The sequence below is a fragment of the Pongo abelii genome, chromosome 2 (assembly GCF_028885655.2).
Source record: "Pongo abelii isolate AG06213 chromosome 2, NHGRI_mPonAbe1-v2.0_pri, whole genome shotgun sequence".
NCBI lineage: Eukaryota > Metazoa > Chordata > Mammalia > Primates > Hominidae > Pongo > Pongo abelii.
The window spans coordinates 159102955-159117015 of record NC_085928.1 but is presented as its reverse complement, the minus strand read 5'-3'; the positions used below and the strand labels follow the sequence as shown (position 1 = coordinate 159117015).

At 40.0% G+C, this 14061-nt stretch overlaps 1 protein-coding gene across 1 annotated transcript in view; it reads left to right on the top strand.

Annotated features, from left to right (window-relative positions):
* The window catches only part of WWTR1 (WW domain containing transcription regulator 1), a 141853-nt gene extending 134573 nt beyond the window's left edge, over window positions 1-7280 (top strand). The window contains exon 7 of the mRNA XM_003776334.5: window positions 3530-7280. Within this exon, the coding sequence (XP_003776382.2) occupies window positions 3530-3714 (185 nt within the window). The 3' untranslated portion in view covers window positions 3715-7280. The remainder of the gene's footprint in view (window positions 1-3529) is intronic.
* The last annotated feature ends 6781 nt before the right edge of the window (window positions 7281-14061 follow it).

The following is a 14061-nucleotide window of genomic DNA, read 5'->3' as shown; positions in this document are numbered from 1 at the left end:
TTTTGAGTGTGAGATTTATTTTGCTATCTTTGGAATAGCCTTAGGAGGTGGCTCCTTCCTATGTTTAATAATTCTTTACTTTCATCTTCTAAACACTGGGAAGCCAGTAAGGATAAAAAGCAAAGTTAAGGAAAAAAGCTCAGGAGATCTAAATCTAAGTTTGACATTCAAAAAAAACCAAAACCATAAGAGGATGGATTTTACTCTGTCTTTAAAATAACCTCAAATGGGTAAGTAGGGAGTGTTTTATTTTGAAGCCGTAATGTGGAATTAAATGATGTCCTGAAAAGAACATAGTTTTAGCCAACAGGCAGCCTGATTTGAAACTTTGCTTCTCCATTCCTAGTAGCGCCTTTGGGTAAGTTGCATAACCTCCGTGAGCCTCAGATTTCTCACCCGTAAAGTGGGAGTGATATGCTCACGGCAGAGTTGTGAGGAGTCATGAGATCACAGAGACCAGCTCAAAGTGCTCTTCTCCAGTAAGAAGGCTGATGTCATGCACACAATGGACTTGATAATGTCAGAGTGCCAAGTTAACCTGGTTAAGTGAGAGTCAGCTCATTGAGTGTGGGAATGTGAGTGCCAAGTTAACCTGGTTAAGTGAGAGTCAGCTCATTGAGTGTGGGGCCACCTCTGTGAAGTCTTTGTAGGAACTGGACATAAATCTTTTCAAGGGGAGAAATGTAATTATACAGTAGCAAGATGAGGAAAGCTGTGGGAGCAGGCAGAGCTCAAGTGTGGCTAGAAAAGATCTGTCAGGCCTGTGGACCATGCGCTGGCCACATGCTGAAGGGAAACGAGCCAGCTGAGCACTCCATTTGCAAAACATACATGGAAACAACAGCTGGGCTTGGTGTGAAGATCCAGTAAAGGGAATAACATGAGCAAAGGCTGGGAAATCATCCATCCTTCCAGAATATTCTGCAGTAATCACACCCTTTTAAGAATTGCCTTGTGGCTGGGCACGGGGGTTCACGCCTGTAATCCCAGCACTTTGGTAGGCCGAGGTGGGTGGATCACCTGAGGTTGGGAGTTCAAGACCAGCCTGACCAACATGGAGAACTCTTGTGTCTACTAAGAATACAAAATTAGCTGGGTGTGGTGGCACATGCCTGTGATCCCAGCCACTCGGGAGGCTGAGGCAGGCAAATCACTTGAACCCAGGAGGCGGAGGTTGCGGTGAGCTGAGATTGTGCCGTTGCACCCTAGCCTGGGCAGCAAGAGCGAAACTCCATCTCAAAAAAAAAATAAAAATAAAATAAAAATAAAAAGAATTGCCTTGTGTTTGTCTCTTCCACTTTTTAAGTGGATAAACTGCAAAGACCAAAAAGATTACTATGAGATTGCAGAGCTGCTTCTATTTTAAGATTGTTAACGTTAATGAAGAACCTTAGCCAGTATCCTCATACTTTCCATCCTGAGAAGAAAGGATAAGAGGAATTTTTTTTTTTCTTTTTTTGAGACAGGGTCTCATTCTGTCACCCAGGCTGGAGTGCAGTGGTGTGATCTCAGCTCATTGCCACCTCTACCTCCTGGATTCAAACGAGTCTCAGGCCTCAGCCTCCTGAGTAGCTGGGATTACAGGGGTGCGCCACCATGCCTGGCACTGTTTGTTTTTTTGTTTGTTTGTTTTTTGTATTTTTAGTAGAGACAGGGTTTCACCATGTTGGCAAGGCTGTTCTTGAACTCCTGACCTCAGGTGATCCACCCACCTCGGCCTCCCAAAGTGCTGGGATTACAGGCATGAGCCACCCTACCTGGCCTAGGAATTCTTTAAAACAGAGATTTTGCTTGGCTAAAAATTATATTCTTGAGTATTTGAAAGTTAAAATGGGAAATTAGTAAAAATGAATGATTCTAACTGGAGATGAAGAGAAAAAAAGACATCCAGCACATTAGATCAGATAGTTTTTTTAGATACTTTTTAAAGCCTCATTTTTATCTGTTACACTCTAGTAAGTAGAAGAAAGTTATTTTGGATTTTGTTTTTTATTTTATGTTATTTTTCAATATCAGTAACACTACATTGAGGTCATATTGTTGAATTTGATTTAATTTTTCAGATTACTACCCTTTGCGATGAAAATACTGTAAAATATTGCCCAGGAGTCATTGATATTTTGTGACTTCTAGAAAAGCCATTGTGTTTTGCTATCACCAAAATCCAGATTGGATGATGGTTCCTTCATCATTTGGAAGGATATAATTTTTCTCCTTGGAAAACACAGATTGCTAAAGTGAACTTTCTGCAATTTTGCTTAAAACAGTGAAACTTCCCTACACACTTTTCAGGAAGGCTACTGCACTTGTAACACACAGAAGATAATTTAACAAGTTTTTAAAAAATGACATTATGGTGGAAGCTGGCCTTAGTTATCAATGATTCTCAATTTTTGAAGTAGATATTATCTCTTCAGAAAATTGTTTGGGACTGTTTGAATTAACCTGTTGTTTTGATATTGTGTAATTAATAGTGGCTGAAGACCTAGGTTTTTCTTTCTCTCAGGACAATCAACATTTATTATATTTTTGTATGTATATAACTTTGTATATATCAATGACACCCAAAGCCATGGATATGTGGCAGACACTATATGGCACTTTACTCCAACTTTTGTAGAAGGAGCTTATAATCCCAGTTTCTAGATGGGTAAACTGAGAATCAGGCAAGTTAAGTGTGTCTAAGCTTACACAGCCACAAAGCTCGATCTAATGACACAAAAGTCAGTAGTGAATTCTGTCCCATACTATTACACATAAAGAACCTATATTCTTCATGTCATATCCCAGACACCTACTTTTCCTCTAGTACAGCATTTTCTCACCTGTGTTCTGTAGAACTTCAGTTTTATTAGAATACACATACTGCCAAAATAGATTTAGGTGATTAAATGGGTTTAGGAAATAGTGGCTTAAAGAAAACAAAAGATTTCTTTACTCTAAGACTCAAAGCCTTAACATGCTCATATGCATTGTGGCTCATATGCTTGTGAGAAAGGTAGATAGTTGTAGGGTGTAGGTATTACAGAAAGAGGGAGAACGTCTGCAGAACTGCCTGTATAAATGATGCCTAAAGCCATCAATGAAGACAACTTTTTAATAACCTGGTTAAAAGAAGCTTCACACCATTCTCTTTGAACATAAAGAAGGATGGTATGGGTAAACATAAGCTTACAATGAAACCTGTAGATTATAGTTCTGTAATAAGGTGTTTATTACAGAGAGGGCCTCTCTACTCTTTTGTAAAACAGTTCTTCACACCTTTGTCATGGGAAGGCACAGATCACAGATCAGATCCATAGTGCCTTTCACATGCTCCTTTCTTATCTCCTTGGCCTTTTCCATTCTGGACCACACCTATCCAGAAATAATTTTTGATTTCTTCCACATCTCTGTACCTCTTATGAGTAAGGGTCAATAATGTGGTAGGTGAAGACATGAAGGTGAGGGTTGTGTAAATACTTGAACTGTTCCTCCTTCAAGAGCCTAAAAGAAGGAATTAAAATGGTTTCTTTTCATTTTGTTATAGGAGAAAACGCAGGACAAACACCTATGAACATCAACCCCCAACAGACCCGTTTCCCTGATTTCCTTGACTGTCTTCCAGGCACAAACGTTGACTTAGGAACTTTGGAATCTGAAGACCTGATCCCCCTCTTCAATGATGTAGAGTCTGCTCTGAACAAAAGTGAGCCCTTTCTAACCTGGCTGTAATCACTACCATTGTAACTTGGATGTAGCCATGACCTTACATTTCCTGGGCCTCTTGGAAAAAGTGATGGAGCAGAGCAAGTCTGCAGGTGCACCACTTCCCGCCTCCATGACTCGTGCTCCCTCCTTTTTATGTTGCCAGTTTAATCATTGCCTGGTTTCGATTGAGAGTAACTTAAGTTAAACATAAATAAATATTCTATTTTCATTTTCTGCAAGCCTGCATTCTTGTGACAGATTATACAGAATTGTGTCTGCAGGACTGATTATGCAGAATACTTTTCTCTTTCTTCTCTGCTGCCCCATGGCTAAGCTTTATGGGTGTTAATTGAAATTTATACATCAATTGATTTTAAACCATAAAAAGCTGACCACAGGCAATTAATTCTGAGGGCATCTTGGTCCAGGAAATGTGCACAAAATTCGACCTGATTTACAGTTTCAAAAACTGTATTGATGACAGTAGTACCAAATGCTTTAAAAACTATTTAACTTGAGCTTTAAAAATCATTGTATGGATAGTAAAATTCTACTGTATGGAATACAATGTAATTTTGAATCCATGCTGGCTCTGATGGCTCTTATTAGTCTGTATTTACAAAGGCACACAGTCCTATTGTAGCTTATCTTTCGTTATTTTACTGCAGAGCATCTAGACAACTTAGTCCCTCCAGTGGGAAAGTAGCAGCAGCAGCATTAGTCACAGTTCTTACACTACAGATCTTGTGAAAGAGACCAGTTTGGTACTAATTATGAGCATTTTATTCAAACAAAAGTTTTTGAAATATTACAACTTGGGATTTAAAAAATTGCAGCTTAGAATTTGATGGGGTTTTTTTTCTTGTTGTTGTTTGTTTGTTTTTGAGATGGAGTTTTGCTTTTGTTGCCCAGGCTGGAATGCAACGGCACAATCTCGGCTCACTGCAACCTCCGCCTTCCGGGTTCAAGCGATTCTCCTGCCTTAGCCTCCCGAGTAGCTGGGATTACAGGCGCCTGCCACCACATCCGGCTAATTTTTTGTGTTTTTAGTAGAGACGGGGTTTCACCATAATGGTCAGGCTGGTCTCAAACTCCTGATCTCAGGTGATCCACCCATCTCGGCCTCCCAAAGTGCTGGGATTACTGGCGTGAGCCACTGCACCCGGCCTTGATGTTTATTTTATAAAGCACTGTAATTTTGTAGCTGATGACAAAAGGCAGCCAAATGTTTTTGATAAATCAGTGGCAACTGTATTTTTGTCTTTTGAAATAACTCTGAAAACATCAGGACAACATAGATTTCAACCTGATAGCACAACACACACAGTGAGCTGTTGCTTTTTAAATTCTGAAGCCTTGTCAGTTTTGCTTTCTAGATCTCAAGTGTTTAAAATAATTCTATCTATGAAACTGAAGGATGAAGCAGATCTCTGACGTGTAAAAAAAAAAAGCCCTTTGAGGGTGTATGGTGGAGATAAATGTTTCTGAATTCAGTAAAATTGATTCCTAAGTATATTATCCTAACCCTGTTTGCTACAGTTGGTATAAAAAGGCATGAAATATGTATTCAATACCTCTTATGTAACCAAAACCATTTTTAATTAGCTTTTAAGGACTGAGAGAGCATCATGTTCAACTGGCATGCAGTCTGCCTGCATTGCCAATGAAGTCCTCAACTGTTTAATATTTTGAACTAATATTATTTATAATCTATGAATTTAATCTTTTTTGAAAGACTTGAATAATTTGAGTCTCTGAGAGGACACTTTCAATTTCCATGGGGGACTTATTTTTTGGGGATCTTAAATAAGATTCCTTTTGATCTCCCGGAACATACACGTACAGAGTGCATTGGATCATGTTGGAAAGAAGGCACGTGGAAAGGTCAGAGATGAAGTAGCAAAGTTATGGAATAGCGTGGAAAGGATACTAGTTGTGAAATGGAAAGAGACAAGTTATAGTACCCCAAAAGCAAAACAAGCAGGAGATGCAAGAGATGACCCAAAAGGACAAAGCAACAATTTTCTGTTGCCACCTTTATACCGGAAGACTCTGTTGTAGAAGAAAAGAGGGCTTTGGTGCACCTTATGTGGGAGGAGGAGGAGCAAGGCATGCTGATGCTGAGCGTGCAGGCAGACAAGAGCGTATCCTGCTGTTGCCTCCATCACTATGAAGTGACTTCTTTTTCCTGAAGGACCCATGGTTTATGTTCCTCTAATTCCTTTCACTCTCCCTAAGCCCTCTGAGAGAGATGAAGCTAGATGATTTTATTGCTACTAAATTGAAGGGAGCACTATTTCTTTTTGTCTTTTGTTAGCAAAAAATTGCAAAAAGAATTGTACATTCTTGCTAAAAAAAAATACATAAATAAATAAAAAATTAAAAAACAAGGGACCTAACAAAACTCAGCAGTGTTACTGTATTTTTAAAAAATATTTTTATAGACTCATTTTCAGGTTATTAAATGTAAGAGAAACAGATACCCCTCTTTTTTAAAGTAGGTAAATCATTGATGATTTATATTACCAATTTTTAAAGTAATTTTCTAGTAAGCTTGTGGCATTAGAAAATACTAGAAGTTTTTTTAGTTAATTAGTTAGAACATTTATGAATGAATATAATAAACATTTTTTCAGAATAAAATATGGACCCTTTGTGTTTACTAATAGATAAAGCCAGATATAATTTTTTGTTTTTAAGGCCACAAAATATGGCCTTTGTTAAAGAACACTAAAGTTAGAAATCTAAAGTTAGAGCAACTTTTTAATGGCTATTTCCTATTATTGTAAGTGTTAAAACCCCTGCAGAATTCTTGATAAGGTGCTATTTATACTATATTTCTTATTATAAGACAACTGTCTTTAGTCTTCTTAGTACTAGTCTTTTTAGTACTAAATCAATCAATAAACATCATCATTTCACCCCAAAATTTTGTCACAGAAAAAGCATATCAAATGAAAAATAATTTCAGAGATCTTTCTTTCAAGATATTTTTTCCTGATGAAATACATTGTCTTGCAGAAAATACATTGTCAAAACCTAATTGCAATTCTGTTAAATCCAAGTAATTTTTAGACAATGTTTCACCGTATTATTTAGGATGTGAAATGTCATTTCTTTCACTGATTACACCCTATACAGGAAACAGGTAAAACAGTGAAAACTTTATTGTGCTGGTTGATGCCAACTTGGTTGAACAGCTCTCTGCAGAAGAAGTGATCTAGAGTGACAGAAGTGTGGCTAATTACAAGTTGTGTTCTCATGACGTGATTAGAAAGTAACTTCTCGAAGTACAACTTTTATGAAAAAAATAAGCTGTTAAAAAAAGGAAATCCTAGGTTAATTTAATTGGGAAAATGGGCAATTGACAGAGACCATTTCCCTAACACATATATGTGCTAGTACTTTAACTTTTTAAAACTTTACTTCTACGTTTTGTAATATAAAAATTTCTATTTTAAGTTTAGAATGTTATGCGTACCGAAAGTATGCAGCCAAATCGATCAGATCAAACCATTTTACCTGGAGTTTGGTACTGGTTTTTACTTCTCTGAATCTGTATAAGAAAAATAAAGACAATTGAACTTCCACTTGGAGTTTTTGACTTTTCATTATTTGTCTATGTTCCTTTTACTAGGGGATTTGGGTGGTACTGAAGACAGGCTTATGTAACCCTCCTGGCAGACAATGAAAGAAAGAAAAATCTGCAGGCAAACAATTTCTTGGCTCACGTGCCTGGCCTTCAACATTCTAAATGTTCACAGAATTCTAGTTTCCACTTTATTTACAAAGCCCACTGAGGTTTTTAAAGGTGTATATATACACCTTTAAAAATAAAAAAATATAACTTTAAATATATATATATATATCACATTGTCCTCCCAACACCCTCACAGATTTGACAAGACCATCAAAAATACAGGATTCTCGCTGGGCATAATGGCTCATGCCTGTAATCCCGGCACTTTGGGAGGCTGAGGCGGGAGCATTGCTTGAGCCCAGCAGTTTGAGACCAGCCTGGGTAACATTGTGAGACCTTGTCTCTACAAAAATATATAAACATTAGCCAGGTATGGCGGTGTAGAATATACAACAAACTCTTATAAACCGATAGAAAAAACAAACAGCCCAATAGAAATATGGATCAATAATGTGAATCGAAAGTTTATAGAAGATGAAACTGGCTGGTGACTAATTTACCAACCTCATTCCAAATCAGAAATTTAGATAAATAATGACTGAATTCCCAATGGCTCATAGGCTTGCTGGAACTCTTTCATTGACCTAGACTCTGCAACCTTTTCCTACTGACTGTTTTTTGAAATCGGTTTCTTGTAACTTAAAAGTTTGAGTTGATAAAACCTTGAACTGTAATTAGCAAATAGTTGTGTTTAGAAATATTTATTTGTAGAGGTCACAGATAGAGTATGCTGGGGAAGCTTATGTGTCCTAAATAAGCTTTTCTGCTTGTAAGTCATTAGGTCAAAGTAATGCATGGCACATTGGTTTGCAGTTTGAGGACCAGAAGTAGGGTGACAACTCTCCTGGTTTGCCCAGAACTAAGGGCTTTGCCAGATTCAGGAATTTCAGTGTTAAAACTGTCCAATCAGCCAGGCGCACGGTGCCTCACGCCTGTAGTCCCAGCACTTTGGGAGGCAGAGGTGGGCGAATCATGAGGTCAGGAGATCAAGACCAACCTGGCCAACATGGTGAAACCCCGTCTCTACTAAAATACAAAAAATTAGCTGGGTGTAGTGGCGGGCGCCTGTAGTCCCAGCTACTCTGGAGGCTGAGGCAGGGGAATCCCTTGAACCCGGGAGGCAGACCTTGCAGTGAGCCGAGATCACGCCACTGCACTCCAGCTTGGTGACAGAGCGAGACTGTCAAAAAAAAAAAAAAAAAAAAAAAAAAAAACACCCAAAACAACAACAACAACAAAAAAAACTGTCAAATCAGGAAACGTTGGGAAGTATGTATCATGTACTCATTGGCAGGATGGGCTACATAATTTGCGGGACCCAGTGAAAAATAAAAATACGGGGCCCCCTGCTCAAATTTAAAAGAATTTCAAGATAGTGGCAGCAGAGCATTACACCAAGCGTGAGGCTCTTCTGAGTGTGGGGCCCTGGGTGGGGGCAAGGGATTTATAAAAAAGAAATAGTTGTAAGCATTATTCTGGGAAATTATCAGGATTTTCTCCTAAAATAGCCTCTCACCAAAATTTCCAGGCAGCTAGTGGTGTTTCTCATAGTTGGAGAGAGTCACATGGGTCTGGGGGCCCTGACCCTAAGTCAGATTTGGTTTCTCCTGAGGGAACTAAAGAATATAGAATTCTTAAGACCTTCTTTCTTTGACATCCCCCAATATTCTGAGTCACCAATACCAACCAACCAGGAGGGAGAGAGAGAGAGAGAGTCCATTAATTCAATCGTCAGTAAGTACTTGCTGAGCTTCTGGCATGCTGAAGGCACTAAATAGGCATAGGAAAAACAAGGATGAAGAAAACTCAACTCCATGGTTTAATTGGGGCCATACATTATGGGACAAAGAGTTATAGGAGCTCAAGGTAGAGAAGGAAAAGAGTTGTGAACAGTCACAAATAGGTCCCGATGTCTGAGCCTTATTCACCGAGGAGTTTCCCAGGCATTTCAGGTAAAGGAGACAGCCTACCTGAAAGCATAGAATTTTAAAAGAGGAGTGACAAGAAGGTCCACGGCCCTGGAGAGCGAGAGTGTGAGGGCAATAAGGTGGGAGTTGAGACCAAACAAGGTTGATGGAGAGTAATCCTTGAAAAAGTTTGTGTGCTTTGAGTCAGAGTTGGAGTTTATCCTATACAATAGAAGCCACAGGAAGATTTTTAATAGTAGAGTGACTTAAAGAAAACAAGTGAAAAAGTGAAGATGAACCAAAATGGAGAGGAGTTGGCGGTCCTCTCCTTGTACAAGGATCTGTTTGGTACTATGAGCATAGGAAGGAATTGAAATCATGGCCTCTGCCTCCACAAAGCTTATATACTACTATGTATTTAGCACAAAGTTAATGCTAATAAAGATCAGGAGAGAAAGATCATTCGGGGCTTGGTGGTGAGATAACATCAGGGAAGCCAAGGCAGAGAATTCTGGGAATGGAAAACTGGTAAACAAAGGCACAGGAGGAGAAATGGAAGGGAAACAATATATGCTGACAACGTACTGTGTTCTGGAGCTAGGCATTATTGCTTCCTATATGTGTGTGTATTTTTATTGGAATAAGATTACTCTTTAAGAGTCAGGTAGGCAGAATTGACATCTTTATAATTCTAAGTCTTTCAATTCCATCTGTTTTCTCAGCTTTCTCAGAAATGAGATCTGAAGATGAGTAGACAAACAAATGAAACCCTCAGTAACCTCAGTCTTGGAAGTCAGGCACTAGTGCCAGCACTATCAGAAATAACAGATACAATTGTAATCTCCTGAGATCTGCTTAACCTTTTTAGGTCTCATTCTTTATTCTCTTTACCTATAAAAGGCTCCCTTTGCTATGGTCTAAAACTCTCCCATTCTATCTTCTTCCTTAGTGTTTGAACAAATGTTCTACATTTGTTCATGTACACAAACACACACTCTTTTTTTTTCTTTTTTTTTTTTTTTTGAGACGGAGTCTAGCTCTATGGCCCAGGCTGGAGTGCAGTGGCATTAGCTCAGCTCACTGCAACCTCTGCCTCCTGGGTTCAAGTGATTCTCCTGCCTCAGCCTCCCGAGTAGCTGGGATTACAGGCATCTGCCACCACATCCAGCTAATTCTTGTATTTTTAGTAGAGACGGGGTTTCACTGTGTTGGCCAGGCTGGCTCAAACTCCTGACCTCGTGATCCGCCCGCCTTGGCCTCCCAAAGTGCTGGGATTATAAGCGTGAGCCACCGCGCCCGGCCCACACTCCTTTTCTTAAAGCACTTCTGAGTCTGATAGCTATAACAGACAGGAGGTTGAGAAACTGATATTTTAACTCTGACTCTAATCTTTATAAATGGCATAACTTCAGCAAGCCAAATTACAAAGCATATTTCTCACTACCCAAACAGAAAAGCTGACACTTCTACCGTTAGGATTAGAGTACTCTTTCCAGAAAAAGCCCCCCACCTCCACCAAATATCTTCCCTGGGGAATGATAATGTGATCAATTGGGCTATAAATGGAGAAAACGAATTTGTGGGCTTAGCAGAAATTAACAGTCATTACTGTCTGCACTCTAGAATGAGAACCAATTTATGGGATTAGCATAGAGCAAAATAAGAGTTTCAGAGAACCAAAATAAGGGTGAAATATTAATTGGGGAAGAGGAGGTCCGGCACATTCCACGTAGCATATTGAGTCCTGGAGAAGGTGGGGTGTGTGAGCGCTAATAAAAGGCATGTGTGGGCAGTCTCCTTTACAATTCGCCCTGGGCTTCATGCCGACAACAAGTTAAGAAGTTCAGTACTTGTGTAGGTATTCATTAATGCCGTGGCCTTAGCCAAGTTTCTTAAAGTCTCAGAACTTAAGTTTCTTTCTTTCTTTCTTTTTTTTTTTTTTTTTTGAGACAGAGTTTTGTTCTTGTTGCCCAGGCTGGAGTGCAATAGCGTGATCTCCTCTCACCGCAACCTCCGCCTCCCGAGTTCAAGTGATTCTCCTGCCTCAGCCTCTGGAGTAGCTGGGATTACAGGCATGTACCACCACGCCCAGCTAATTTTGTATTTTTAGTAGAGACAGGGTTTCACCATGTTGGTCAGGCTGGTCTCAAACTCCCGACCTCAGGTGATCCGCCCGCCTCGGTCTCCCAAAGTGTTGGGATTACAGGTGTGAGCCACCGTGCCCGGCGGGAACTTCAGTTTCTTTACATGTAAAATTGGCATAATAAAAAAGGAGGGGTACAATGAGAGAGTGGTGAAGATGAAGAGAAGTGACTTATGTGAAAACCAGTCGTTCATAGATGGTCAATAAATATTCATTCCCTTCTTTGAGCTTTTCCCTCTCTTGGCCCAGGCCACATCTTTCTCCGCAGCGTTTGTGTTTACCACCATCTAACAGTGAGAGATAACTTACTTTTCGATTGTCCCCATTAACTTGTCAGCTGCATGAGAGCAGGGATTTTGTTTGCTTTGTACCTAGCACCTTGAGTCATGCCTAACACGGAAACCTTTCCTTTGGACAGTGCCATCTTGGACTTGTTTGCTGTCACTTCCATGACTTGCATTTATGAGGTTTTTAGGAAATGTTCCTTGATGAGAAAATATTCGAGAAAAATTGGATTATTTAGAAAGATGGGCAAACCTGCTCGCGGAGAAATTATCTGCTTAGTGACCTGTTATCTGCTGCCCTCTAATGGCTGAGCCGAGTCGCCATTAGCAGGCAGCAGGTGGCTTTGTCATGGTGTAGTGAGTGACCAGAGCCTGGCTCAGGGGGTGCAGCTGACCAGGGCTGGGAATAGGATGGGACATTGCTGAAGGGGGAAAGAGAAAGACATGCCGAATACAGACGTGTTTGTTTCCTTCTTTGCACTGACCTGTGTGTCCTTTGGTGAGGAGTTCTATGGCTTTTGAGTCAGAATAAAGTTATTAAGTACAAAGAGGAAAAAAAAAAACAAAAAAAAACTAAAGTCATTTTCAGGGCAGGGTTCACAGTAGAGTCAATGACTCACCAGCCTTAGAATTTCCCAAGTTGTTGGTGTAACCGTGAATTTCTCTGACCTCCTGCACCTGAAAGAGACTGAGGTCTGAGACTCTGCATTTGTTCGGTGAGCTTCCATGTGATTCTGGTGCAGTCAAGTTTGACACCTGAGGAGTAATCTCCAAATTTTTTTTTCATCATGGAGCCCCGATGTATGTATGTTTGCTTGTTTATTTTTTAATGTTATAAATTAAATACAAAACTACTGTTCTAGTGTATTGTGTACATTATAAAACATTCACAAAAATGGAAATTTTTAAAGAATAAAAAATATGTTAAAGTTTACATATGAACTTCCCATGCCACATTTTGGATAATTTATGATTAAATGTTATGTAACTGATCCTTAGGGTGATTGTGATGGCACAACATTCATTTTCCCAAGTTTGTGGCCCCAACATCAATAGGCAGCAGGATTATCTGCAAAGGTTTTATTTCTGCTTCAATAGCATCACGGGAATTCTCTTTCTTCCCCTCTCCCTGTTTTTCTACCTCTCCACAATATTCACATTTGATGCTGGGAAAAATTGTCATGTTTACTCTCTTTACCAAGCTGATGCTCCTAGCATTGCAACTTCTGGGTAGGAAACTGAGTGTGGACTGGTAAGGGTGTTGGCATCATATAGCCTGCAATGCCCAGGTGCTTAAGCAAACACAAATATACACCCTTGGGACTACTCCAAGACTGAACCAGTTGCAAAATCATCTGCTGTGAAACCCTGCCTAGAAAAAGCTTTCAATGCATGATTAGACTCTAATCTGGCTCTTAATTTTTCTGGGGTCCTGGATCTTTAAGAATGCGATGAACTCTTCAGGCTCTCCGAGGCTGGGAAAAAATAATTCATGTGACCATAGGTACCATTTAAGAGAGTGTAAACACTTCTGTAGTTCTCAAAGTGTGGAATCTGGGCTGGCAGCATTAGCATCATTAAGGAACTTAATAGAAACGTCCAGCAGGGCATGGTGGCATAGGTCTGTAATCCAAGCATTTAGGAGGCCAACGCAGGAGGATAGCTGGAGGCCAAGATAGGAGACCAGCCTGGGCAACACAGCAAGGCCCCATCTCTACAAAAAGAAAGAGGCTGGGTGCAGTGGCTCACACCTGTAATCCCAACATTTTGGGAGGCTGAGGCAAGTGGATCACCTGAGGTCAGGAGTTCAAGACCAGCTGGCTAACACGGTGAAACCCTGTTTCTACTAAAAATACAAAAAATTAGCCGGGCGTGGTGGTGTGCACCTGTAATCCCAGCTACTCGGGAGGCTGAGGCAGGAGAATCACTTGAACTCGGGAGGCGGAGGTTGCAGTGAACGGAGATAGCACCATTGCATTCCAGCTTGGGCAACAAAAGAGAAACTCTGTCAGAAAAGAAAGTGAGAGAGAGAGAGAGAAGGAAAGAAAGAAGGAAAGAAAGAGAAAGAAAGAAAAAGAAAGAGAAAGAAAGAAAAAGAAAGAGAAAGAAAGAAAAAGAAAGAGGGAGGGAAAAGAAGGAAGGAAGGAAGGGGAGGGAGGGAAAGAGAGAGAGAGAAAGAAAGCTAAAGAAAAGAAAAAGAAAGGAAAAGAAAGAAAAGAATAGAAAAAAAAGAAAAGAAAAGAAGCAATACTCGACCCCCAAGCCTACTGAATCAGCAACTTTGGGGTGGGAGCTAGCACTCTGTGTTTAGCAAGCCCTCCAGGACTCGAGTTTGAG